Source organism: Mus caroli, unplaced genomic scaffold, assembly GCF_978045245.1.
Source record: "Mus caroli unplaced genomic scaffold, Mus_caroli_1 scaffold_13, whole genome shotgun sequence".
Classification (NCBI taxonomy): Eukaryota; Metazoa; Chordata; class Mammalia; order Rodentia; family Muridae; genus Mus; species Mus caroli.
In genome coordinates, this window is record NW_028227268.1 from 47,793,601 (window position 1) to 47,806,073 (window position 12,473).

At 51.4% G+C, this 12,473-nt stretch overlaps 1 protein-coding gene across 2 annotated transcripts in view; it reads left to right on the forward strand.

Moving 5' to 3' along the window:
• The window catches only part of Sgsm2 (small G protein signaling modulator 2), a 41,039-nt gene that overhangs the window by 15,336 nt on the left and 13,230 nt on the right, over positions 1–12,473 (forward strand). Inside the window, exons 3-12 of one of the 2 annotated variants that reach the window (XM_021176526.3) lie at positions 5,436–5,598; positions 5,874–6,035; positions 6,322–6,389; positions 6,485–6,630; positions 6,866–7,000; positions 7,466–7,590; positions 7,985–8,052; positions 9,088–9,248; positions 9,398–9,524; positions 10,934–11,068. In XM_021176526.3, coding sequence (XP_021032185.1) covers positions 5,436–5,598; positions 5,874–6,035; positions 6,322–6,389; positions 6,485–6,630; positions 6,866–7,000; positions 7,466–7,590; positions 7,985–8,052; positions 9,088–9,248; positions 9,398–9,524; positions 10,934–11,068 — 1,290 coding nt within the window. The remainder of the gene's footprint in view (positions 1–5,435; positions 5,599–5,873; positions 6,036–6,321; positions 6,390–6,484; positions 6,631–6,865; positions 7,001–7,465; positions 7,591–7,984; positions 8,053–9,087; positions 9,249–9,397; positions 9,525–10,933; positions 11,069–12,473) is intronic. The other variant, XM_021176527.3, reaches the window with a different exon arrangement.

Below are 12,473 nucleotides of genomic sequence, written 5' to 3' on the forward strand. Positions count from 1 at the left end.
CTCTATTGTTAGTATCATCTTGAGCTGATAACTTCTTTACCTGCTTCTGAAATCAAAGCTATATGAAAGTAGCACCCCTTTCCCTGCAGCGTTCACGTCCCCCCTCCCCAACACACAGCACCTTTGCGTGAGTACCCAGCTAGAGGGTTGGTTATGTCACTGGTTTTGGTTGTGAGCCCAGCTTTTAATGGCTGAGGCATCTCTCTAGCCCATTGTTACTGTTTTTAAATCCCAATAAAGATGTGAGTAAACATGGCAGCATACACCTGTCATCTCAGTACTCCGGAGGGAGAAGCAGAGGGTTAGAAGCTTAAGGATCTCTAGGCTACATGAGAGCCTGCCTCGGGCCCATCCTACCTCCTTTATTTTAAAATGATTCACACGGAGACTCACTGTGTAGCCCAGGAGTACCAGACTTTACAGGCATAAGCCACCACACCTGGCTCTGCCCACTCTTTTTGTAAGCAGAAGGTGCCATGCAGTGACACCATCCTGCACCTTGCTTTTTTAAGTTTCCCCTGTTGGTTCCTAGAGAGCATCTCATTGTTTCTTGGAGCTGAATGCTACTCTCCTGTGTGAACAAACCATATCTATTTAGCCCGACCCCTGCTGATGGACACATGGGTGGTTTCCAGTTCTTTACTAGTATGACTAATTGTGCACTTACAGCACTAGGAAAAATCCCAGAAGGAGGATTGCTGGGCCAAAGGTTTTCTGCACCTTTCATTGAAAATACCAAATTGCGTCTCTTGTGAGACTAGGCCGGGGCACATAAGTGGATGCTCACAGTCAGCTATTGGATGGATCACAGGGCCCCCAATGGAGGAGCTAGAGAAAGTATCCAACGAGCTAAAGAGATCTGCAACCCTGTAGGTGCAACAACATTATGAACTAACCAGTACCCCAGAGCTCTTGACTCTAGCTGCATATGTATCAAAAGATGGCCTAGTCAGCCATCACTGGAAAAAGAGGCCCATTGGACACACAAACTTTATATGCCCCAGGGCCAAAAAAAAATGGGAATGGGTGGGTAGGGAAGTCGGGGGAGGGTATGGGGGACTTTTGGGATAGCATTGGAAATGTAATTGAGGAAAATATGTAATAAAAAAAAAAAGAAAGAAAATACCAAATTGCTAAATAGGAATGCTGCCACTAACCCTCCCACCGGCAACATAGCAGCAGTAAACCTGACTTGCAGTATCTCTCCACCTTTGTCCTTCAAGGTTTCTATTCTACATCCATAGCCCAGGCAGGGTAAACTGTCAACACTTCTGCCTGGGCTATGATGTTGAATAGAAACCTTAGTATAATGTAGTCCCTTAGGTAGCAGAGATTACAGGCTGGTGCCACCAGATCTGATCCAACGTCTCCATTCTAAATGATCACTTCAATGGTTTAATCAGTGTGTGATGGATTAAGACCAAGACTGGTAGGCTGCAGCCCCAGGTAGCATTTGCTAAGCTTCATAACTTTGAAGAGCCCGAGGAGCCACTCAGGCTGGTCTCTCCTGTGGTCATCAGCTTTCAAGTGGGAGGACGGTTATCAGTCTTCAGTGGGTGTTCATAGCAAGGTGCTAGAGTTAAATTTAGCCATGCTTCTGCCTCTCTGAGCTTTCCTGTCAGTGTGATGGGATGGATGACAGTGGAGAAGGTTCTCTGGGATCATTTGACCAAACCCTAAGAGACGCCAGAAAATGATGATAGACGGGGCTGGGGTGGGTGTGGGGGTGGGTGTCTGGTGGGGTGTGGGGGGGTCACACTTGTTAAGTCCTGTCTCAGTAACTCTGCTTCTGTCCTTTTTTTTTTTTTTTTTTTTTTTTGGTTTTTTGAGACAGGGTTTCTCTGTATATAGTCCTGGCTGTCCTGGAACTCACTCTGTAGACCAGGCTGCCCTCGAACTCAGAAATCCGCCTGCCTCTGCCTCCTGAGTGCTGGGATTAAAGGCATGTGCCACCACACCCGGCGCTTCTGTCCTTTTTTATCTTGTGATTTTTTCCTAGGTTATTTTTCCAGCTCTGTTTTAATGTACTTGTCAAAGCCTTTCTATGTTGAGATTTGTTGACTAGGATATGTTTTTCTCATATGAAATAAGCCAAAAGGTGTCAGGGTTGTCCCCTAATGGTAGATCCACATGGTACCGGGATTCACTGAGGCAGAGGGCCCTGCAGCCTCCATGGCTGAATGCCCAGGGCTCAGACAGCTCACTTTGAAGGGGAATGGCCATACAACTTGATGCTTCAGTCCTGTGGTTACCTGCATAGCCTCCGCAGCAGTGTAGTGCTTTGGTGGCCGGTTTCAGACAGTGAGGCCCTGGAGTTGCCCGGTGTCCTTGGGTCTGAGGAGGTCACACAGGTCTTTCCCTGGACTTGCCCTGAGGAATGAGGCCTCACAGTGCCCTACTCAGTCTGTCTGTAAAAGGCCTTCTCTGGGGGGCAAATTCAGAACAAGTTAGGGTCATGTTTGGGTTTCCTCTCAACCCAAATCCCTCAGAGCATGCGGCCAGCGAGATGGCTCAGCAGATAAAGGGACTTGTTGCCAAGTTTGAGTCTGACTCCTGCAAGTTGTCCTCTGACCTCCACACATAGTAAATAAGTGTAAAAATAAAATTTTTTTGGAGACAGGTTCTTGCTACTTAGCCCTGGCTGGCCTTGAACTCAGTATGTAGACTAGGCTGGTCTTTAGTCAGAGATTTTTGCCCGCCTTGGCTTCTTAAATGCTGGGATTAAAGCATGTACCACCATGTTGGGCATGACTAACCAGAACAAAGGTTCTTAATCTTTTTGGAGTCTGACCCTCTTTTAAAAGTTGGAAGCAATTGATTCTTTACAGTGGGCAGGAGGGTACTTGAGCACTGTAACACAGAACAGAAATTCACATAGATACACATACATAATACACATACTTTTAATGTAGTTTTGGAGCCCAAGAAGCCCATCCACTAGCCCCTTCAGGCAGCGCTTCTCTGTTATGGTCATTATTATTTTATCTCCACACCGCACACAATCACATTCTCATCTCTGCAGTGGGATCAGGGAAGGATCCTGTGGTTTTGAGAATCTCTGCTGTGGGAGGGTATGGAACGAGGCCAAGAACACCTGGCCTCACAGGTCCCTGAAGACTGGCAGGGTGAGAGGGATTCCTCCTTCCGCAGATACAGCTTGGCACTCTGCCTGAATTTCCCAGGAGTCGCTGTGCGACCAGCAGCGATGGGAGTGATATTTGGGCTTCCCCCAGCAATCCCTCCTGGTGATAATTGCTGAGCTCTGCCTCTGCTAGCCCTCAGGAGAACCTGTTCCTGTGCTGAGGCTGCTGGCAGGGCAGGTGAGGCCAAATGGAGTGACTGCTCCCCAGATCCCAGCCCAGCTCCTTTGCAGTGGCTGGGGGAAGGTGGGACGCCTAATGAGTCATTACTGTTGCAATGAGTCACATCACTGAGGCTTGTGGTCCCCGCAGGGCTGCTGCCACCTGCTGCCACTCCGATTTTGTTCAGTGTGGTTTCTTTTCCCTCTATCCGTTGAGGATTCAACATCAGTAATGGCGATCACCCTCCCACAAATACAGACCTGCAGCAGCCCCAAACTGAAAGACAAGAGAGTCACTCAGCTGGACACTCCAGGGCTACACAAGACCCTCAGAAAGCAGGAAGCTCTCAAGAGTCCAAAGACAGGCTGTGCTACATAGCAAATCTGAGATGACTGGGCTTCATGAGACTTTGGCTTTAAAATAAATTAGTAGTTACTTCCTGAGTGCATGTTTCATATCCTGACTGTGCTAGTCGAAACTATCTCGGGGCTGGATAGATGGCTCAAGCAGTTAAGAGCACTTGGTGTGCAGTCACGAGGTTTAGAGTTTGGATTGCAGCCCCTGTGGAGCAAGCCAGGCATTCTGAATGTGCCTGAACCCATCTCTGAGGACAAGGGAGCCAGGAGAACAGCACTGAGCCTAGTCTAGAAAACACGAGCTTCGAGTTAAGGGAGAGACCCTGTCTCAAAGGAATAGGTGAAGGATGAGGAAGGAGGACACCCATCATCGTAGGGCTTTAACACAGTATACACGCCCCTTTACACAGCTACATGCCCAAACTAAATAACTCAAAGAAGGAAAGAAGGAAGGAAGGAGAAAGGAAGGAAGAAAGAGAAAGAAAGAAGGAAAGAAAGAAAGAAAGAAAGAAAGAAAGAAAGAAAGAAAGAAAGAAAGAAAGAAAGCTCATCTCTCTTATACCGAAGAAAACATCACTTTTACCCACCTGTGGGGTGACCATGATCCTCTGAAGCATGCAGGTCCTAGCACACTGGCTCTTGCTGACTGCTTACCAGTCTTTGGACAGGGAGGGTGAGGAGCCAGGAATAGGCATGGGCCTTGTGCCTCCCCAGAGTCGGAGCCTGGGTAAGCGAGGGGTTTCACATGCCATCCAATGTGACGTCACACCAGTCTCCCCCAATGCAGAGGGAGCCAAGCTAAGGCTTAGAGCCTGAACTCCCTCAGCAGGTTTCCCAGAAGCGTGGAGTCACTGACCAATCCTGGGTGCCTGCCTCCCTGCCCCTAGCACTCTTTTGTCTGGCAGTGGCCGGGCACTTCCTACCACACAAGGGCAACTCTGCTTTACCCTGCCAAGCCTTCTTTCCTTTCTGTGGGGTCTCGGTGGTAAGCAGGACCCTGAAGGAAAGGTTAGGTGTGGCCCCTGAAACCATGAATGAAGCAAGGGAAGCCCTCCCGGTGTGGTGTGGAAGGAGAAATCTCTCTCTCAGCTGCTGTGCTCATAAATAATCCAGAGGCTGCAGTCAGGGCTTCGAGGCTTCATCAATATTTCAGCTTCTCCAGAGCCGTGTTCCTTAGCAACCGCGTCACCGTGCTCTCCAGAAGGGCTGCTGGGCCCTGTGCTCTCTGCCCCCTCTTCTATAGGTGCTGTCTCTGCCCTTTGGTCAGGCAGAGATTTTCATGTCAACCCTAGTGAGCAGATTTGCTCCTCAGCCCATACAGGAGGTGTGTGTGCACCAGGCAAGGGAGAGGAGCAGCTTGGCCCATGACAGCGCTCACGAGTTCACCGTGGGCCTGAGGGCAGAAGGACAAGATGGAAAGATTTGGAAGGAGGTCAGGATCTATTTCTCTGGCCTACCCCTCGTTCCAGCACAGTTCAGGGCTTGCCCTGGTCTCTGCCTGTCTACAGGTGTGCTGTAGTTTCAAGGCAAGAGGGATTTCTCCTTCCTTAGATGGGTTAGTATCTTACCTGAGTTTACCAGAAGGAATTCAGAACAAACAGGGGGCTAGGCCTGATGTCTGGGCTTCCATCAGTATTCGTTCCTAGTGATAACGTCTGTGCACTGCCTCAGCCAGCTCTCAGGAGTACTCATCCTTCAGCTGAGAGGCTGCTGAGAGGCCCGGTAAGGCCAGGTGGGGTGACTGATGACCTAGGTCCTGTTTTACTCCATGGTTCAGGTGCTGTGGAGGCTTGCCTCCTACATCAGCTAAGACGCCGTGCTGCTGGCTTTCTGCGAAGTGACAAGATGGCAGCCCTGTTCACCAAAGTAGGGAAGACATGCCCCGTGGCTGAAGATATCTGCCACAAGGTGCAGGAGCTGCAGCAACAGGCAGAGGGCAGGTAAGGGCTGAGCCAGCCCCTCCCGGCGTCACTTTTGCTCTCTCTTGACATTTAAGGTTGTCAAAACAGCCCAACTAAAGGTGGCTTTCTTCAAGGGGCCAGCCTGAGGGTGGGGTGGGCTAGCCCTTTGCAGCTCCCTCCCATGTCTTGTCTTGTCTCCCTCCTTCGGCTCCTTCTCTCAGCCTAGGCACTCTGGGCTCCGGCTCTCACTTCAGTGCCGCCAACCTGGGGGCCTGTGCTTCTGAATTGGAAGTTGTCCCTTGTTCTCATTGCAGGAAACCCTCGGGAGGCAGCCAAGAAGCCCTTCGGAAACAGGGCTCTACCAGTGGGAAGGCCCCAGCTCTCAGCCCACAGGCCTTGAAGCACATATGGGTACGCACAGCACTCATGGAGAAAGTTCTGGACAGGGTTGTACAGTACCTGGCCGAAAACTGCAGGTGACTGCCCGTCCCCCATTGGTCCTCTCCTTGGCCCACCTCAGCCTCATCCCTCTATATGGTTAATAATCCATGGCAGTCTATAGACATGCCTCCAGCCCTCCTTTGGCACCCCAAGAATATAGACATGTGCCAAGAGCCCTACAGCACTTCATCCTATGGACTCATTCTTTTTTGGTGACTGATATGAATCTGGTCTCTGGCCATGCTTCTTCTGAGTGAGCTTGACCATGCTGGCCTGAGTCCAGGAGCCCTGGGAGTCACCCTGTCTGTCCCCTCTTGGCAGCAAGTATTACGAGAAGGAAGCACTGTTGGCAGATCCTGTGTTTGGCCCAATCCTGGCATGTCTCCTAGGTGAGCTCGGAAACTTGAAGGCCTGTGTTGGGTCAGTGGGGTGAGGGATGGTGATGAAAGAGCCCCAGCTAAATTCACCATCCCTGTCTCCATAGTGGGACCCTGTGCCTTGGAATACACGAAGCTCAAGACAGCTGATCACTACTGGACTGACCCCTCTGCTGATGAGCTGGTTCAGAGGCACCGTATCCGGGGTCCCCCTAACCGTCAGGACTCCCCGGCAAAGCGCCCTGCCCTGGGGGTTAGTATCCTCCATGCCTCTTGTGCTCATTTATTCAGATTATACTTATGAGCCCCAAGAAGCACCCAAGAGAACCTCTGTCTACATAAATCTTGCATACACGCCAGTAGCCTGTGCCTACTGTTTATTACAGAGCAAGGGTGACAAAGCTAGAAAGGGCCAGCATAGGAGCTGGAAGGTTACATCCTAAGGCAGCTTCCCAGGGCGGGGGCCTGAGCTGTGACTCTCCTGGCAGATCCGGAAGCGCCACTCTAGTGGGAGTGCCTCAGAAGACCGGCTTGCTGCCTGCGCCCGTGAGTACGTGGAGTCTCTGCACCAGAACTCAAGAACACGCCTGCTCTATGGCAAGAACAACGTGCTGGTGCAGCCGGTAGGAGTGCTTCCCTCTGTAGAAGGTCCCAGGACCGGAAGCCAGCTTTGCTACAGTACTTGACCAGAGACGTAGATCCCCTCCTACCCATATCATGGTCATATGACTCATGCCCAGCTTGGAGTTGGCAGGAGACAGAGATGACATCTACTCTGGCTAGCTGAAATCCAGGCTGTCCAGGGCTAGGAGGGCAGCCAGCTGGCAGAGTGAATGCCCAGTATGGGTGTGGCTGGCCAGTGGTACACCTGGCACCCAGGCAGACAGGACAGAGCCAATGGCACTGAGCCGACTAGGAAGAACTACCCAGATCTAGCTTCAGGTTCTCCTGGCTGCGCCCAGCTTCTAGCCCCAGGACTCCATTGCTGGCCTGGCCTGGTCTCTTGGGCTCATTTGCATGGACTGTCTGTCCTGTGAGACTCTTGGGCCCATATTGTCCCTGTCTTCTGGTGTGTCTCTTTCCTATAGAAGGAGGACATGGAGGCAGTCCCTGGCTACCTCTCCCTGCACCAGTCTGCAGAGAACCTAACCCTGAAGTGGACTCCCAACCAACTCATGAACGGGACTCTCGGGGACTCTGAGCTAGAGAAGAGGTGGGGGTTTTACACTTACTCTAAGGAAGCAGGGAAGGGAGTGGAGGCTTGGCCCAGGGCAGGGAGTGTAGATACACAGCAGAATCCAAGGGACAAGACTTACTCCTTATCCCAGTGCCAAGAGTTAGAGGGAGAGGCTGGCTGCCTGGAATGATTCCCAAGCCCTCCGAAACTGAGCCACGCCTGGCCGTGGAGGGATCTACACAAGCCAAGTGCTGGATAGCTAAGACTGCCAGACTCTGTGCCAGGAACAGCATGAGACACAGAGGAACAGGGCTGGCCTGGGTCATTGCTTGGCTATGGCTCTCCTATCTTCAGCAGTTTCAGGGGATGATAGGACCAGTTGACAGAGGCGGGTCCTAGGACATAGTGACACCATATGGTTCCTTTTTAGTGTTTACTGGGACTATGCCTTGGTGGTGCCCTTCAGTCAGATCGTCTGCATCCACTGCCACCAGCAAAGTGAGTCTGCTTGTCTGAGGTCCAGAGGTGGGGCCAACACCGTCTTCCTGTTGTGCATTGTGCATGGGGCCTGTCAGACTTTTGTGTCCCTCCTAATGTTCTTATTTTTCAGTGTCAGGAATCAGGGCATTGTACATGCTAAGCATGTGTTCTCCTACTGAGGCATGCACCCAGCCTGTTCCTTTTTATTATTATTTTTTTTAATTATTAAAAAAATTCTATAGCCAAGCTGTCAGTGGTGGTGCACACCTTTAATCCCAGCACTCGGGAGGCAGAGGCAGGCGGATTTCTGAGTTCAAGGCCCAGCCTGGTCTACAAAGTGAATTCCAGGACAGTCAGGGCTACACAGAGAAACCTGGTCTTGAAAAAAACAAACAAAAAATTTTATGTGTATGGTTGTTTCACCTTCATATATATACATACACACACACACACACACACACACACACACGCACACACACACAATATATAATCATGTGTATCATGTGTGTGGTGCCCATGTAAGCCAAAATGGGACATCAGATCCCCAGAACTAAAATTACAGACAGTTGTGAGCTGCCATGTGGGTGCTGGGAATTGAACCTGGCTCCTCTGCAAGAGCAACAAGTACTCTTAACTGCCGAACCAAACTTTCCAGCTTCATTGTGTGTGTGTGTGTGTGTGTGTGTGTGTGTGTGTGTGTGTGTGTGTTTATAGTATGTGTGTGACTACACACATTCACACCTGCACCACAGTACACATGGAGACCTCAGGACATTTGATTTGCAGAAGTCATTTCTCTCCTCCCAACATGTGGGTTCCAGGGATGGGGATGAAACTCAAATTGTTAGGCTCTTCAGCAGTCACCTTAACCTGCTGAGCCATCTTGCCAGCCCTCCACTGTTCCTGTTAATGAAGCATCCAAGGCATATTCTAGCCTGTCCACCCTCCTTCCTAGCCTGGGAAATCTCACTTGTTGGGCCAGGGTGATGGGTCGGGAGGTCTCAAGAAGGGCCCCAGCCTCACTCCTCACTCGTGGGCATTCACCCCCACCAGAGAGCGGTGGCACGCTTGTGCTGGTGAGCCAGGATGGCATCCAGAGGCCGCCACTACACTTCCCACAGGGAGGACACCTGCTGTCCTTCCTGTCATGTCTGGAGAATGGGCTGCTGCCTCGTGGACAGCTTGAGCCCCCGCTGTGGACCCAGCAGGGAAAGGTATCTTGGCCGGGGAGGCTCTGGGTGCAGGGCTGGGTGAAGGAAGGCCTCCTCTCTTCCTTTCCACACAGCGTTCTCAGGAACAGCTTCGGGTGGAACGTTGGGTGGGACTGCACACTGGGCAGCCTGACCATTTGCTTCCTCTGCAGGGCAAGGTTTTCCCCAAGCTACGGAAACGCAGCAGCATTCGGTCCATTGATGTGGAGGAGCTGGGTGTCGGACGGGCAACGGACTACGTGTTCCGGATCATCTACCCTGGACATAGGCACGAGCATAGTGAGTGTCCCCGTGTTCCCTGTGAAGGATGCTCAGGGTGTCTGAGAGCACTGTGGAGTCAGGCCAGCTGGAGACAAGAGGTTCATCACTCAGAGCCTCCCCACTGAACCTTCCACTCACAGGTCATCACTCCCTAGATGTCATCCCCCAGTCACCCTGAGGCCCAGCTCAGCAGGCCCAGGCATCACTAGACACGATTCTTAGTAATATTTCATGCTATGATTCAGGAAAAAAGGGGGAGAGACTGGAGATATTAATAGGAGGTAGAAAACTTTCCATTCCTCTTGGGCCTAAAATAAAAGGCAGCAAACTCCCGTCCCGTCTTCAGTCCCACCTCCGGCCTCGCCCAGTCAGCCAGGCACAAGAGCTCTGCTTCTTGGACAGGGCATGTTCACTTCCTGAGCCAATGCCCTCCTCAAGCCTCTGGCACAGAGCATCCTCTGAGAGGACGAAACCTGAAGCTTGCCTGGTGAGGGCTGTGGCCTGAGGCCGCTGGACTCCAGGGTTGGGGTGGGAGTCTGTCAAGAAATACCCGCCCATTCTGCTCAATGAAGCTGCTACCCATGGGTTTCTCTGCACTAGACTGGCAGTTCTTGAAGATTAGTCCAGGGAATCTGCCAGTCCACCGTGATGACTGCCAACCAGACCACCTATCTATCCGTCCCTGCATTTCCTAACTTGTGCCAAAAAGTTATCCATAGTGTGTCTTTGTTGATGGGCAAGTGACCCAGACTTTACACAGAAGCTACAGCGTAAATGATCCAAATAGGCTTGGAGGACCCGTGCTTGGGGGACTCTATTCCTCTCAGATGTACCAGATAAGAGACAGCTACAGCCAAAACGCTGTAGACTGGCATTTCACCTCAGGCTTGGCTTGGCTTCCCTTCTTCAGTCTGTGACACATTCCATTCTGTTCACATCACTATGAGGACCTCTTACTTTCCTAGAGGGCGAGCCAGGCATCAAGACCTGAAACTGAGCTAAGTGACTCCTGCATTTCCAAGTGGTTCTGACAGGACCCTGGAAGAAGAAGGTTGAATTTATACACTTAAAATGAGGGCTTGGGGTCATCTCTAGGTTAAACGCAGCCCAACTGTGATAGCAGCTAAATAAAAATTTAGATCCATTTTAGATCCATCTGGCCAGTCCCAACTAACCTTAGTTAGAGTTGGTCTCCTAGATACACACACACACACACAGAGACACACACACAACTTCCACCCTCTCCTAATAACTACAGAAGGTTCTTAGCCCCCACCCTGCCGTCCCCTACCCCGTTCCCACTATACCTTGCAGGTTCAAGGTGATCTCAGTCTCCAGCCATCCACCTCCAGGAGGGCAGTTGGTCTCTCCTGCTCAGGGACTAGGGCCCTCATGCCTCTGCCTCTCTCGCTATTCTCTTTGAGCAGTCACTATTAACTACCACCACCTAGCGGCCAGCCGAGCGGCCTCGGTGGACGATGATGAGGAAGAGGAGGATAAACTACACGCGATGCTCTCAATGATCTGCTCGCGGAACCTCACAGCTCCCAATCCGATGAAAGGTTTTTATCCCTCCCTGTCCCTGACTCACCTCATCCTCCACCCTAACCCCTCTGGGCTCACTTGCCACCCACTGCAGGGGCTCAAACAGCAGTGTTGGCATTAGGGGACTTACACGCAGGGCCATTTCCTCTGTCAGAGGCAGATCAGTTGAGCCAAGGATACAAGGAGCCAAGCTCAGTACTGGCAAGAAGAGGAAATGTACAGAGCAAATGGCTCTGAATGAGGAGAGGAGACTCTATGCTGAGAGAAAGAGAGCCACTGGAGGAGGGCTGGCCACCTGATGGCCTCTTGGGGACTGGAATGGCTCTCAGAGCCTCTCCCTGTTCCTGCCAGTCATGTTAACAAATGCCAGGTTGTGGTCTCTTTCATTCTGTCTGCTGACAGGAAAGCCAGCCTACAGCCTTGTGCTTCTGACTCTGACTTAAGAAGACAGGGGGCAGAGGAGGGACTGGATAGAGTCCCCAGGAGAAGAGGCTGGCGCTAAGGATTGGTCTTCCCATGGGAGACCTGTAGTATATGCCCTGGTACTTTGGCATGAAGCTAAAAATGCTTACCACAGAGCGCCCAGAAACGGTCTAGGCTCCCAGCAGCAGCGGGAATTCCTGCCCACAGGCCCCTGGCTCACTGCGTGCGGTTGAGCCAGTACTTTAACATCTTCAGACTTGGTTTTCTCACTGGTGCTCAGTGCTGTGCCACTGGTGTTGTTGCCCAGGTGACCCATACTCTAGGACCTCAACTTCCACGGTGGCTGGGATCTCCTTCCCTGGAGACAACACAGGACAGTAGTCGCAGCCCCTCAGCATGCATGCTCTGTGCACTGGATTCTTTTTTTTAACATAGAGCTGTTTCAGTGAGAAGGAGCCCTCTTTGGAGAAACATCAACCAGGGGCCCTTTGAGGGCCAGGGAGGGGCTCCAGGAAAGGCTGGACAGAGACGCTGAGGCTAGACTAGATCTTAGGTGCTAGAATTTTCCAATCACCACCATATCTATGCCACAGTTTTAACTGATCTTGCTTTTACAAAGGGAATCTAATACATTATACTCCTTACGGAGATGCTGTTGATGCGGTGTCTCTCCTTACACTTCTGTAGAGTTCTGCTAAAGGCCACAGTGTCCTCAGCGAGTCACTCAGCTTGCAATGACTCCTACTCCTGCCAGCCAGGCCCGAGGCTCAGAACACACCCAGTACCCATCAGGCTGCTCTGCCAGCTGCTCTTGTCCCTGCCATAGTTATGCCCTTCCTTTTCAGTTCTGTAGGCCACGGGATACCCCACTTACTAGGTTGCTGACACACACACTTGTCATCTAGCTGTCTGCACCACAGGCTTGGACAACACTGTTTGCAGGTTAGCTGGCCTTGAGGAATGCGGGAAGGTTGACCTCATCATCCTTCAAACCGGCAT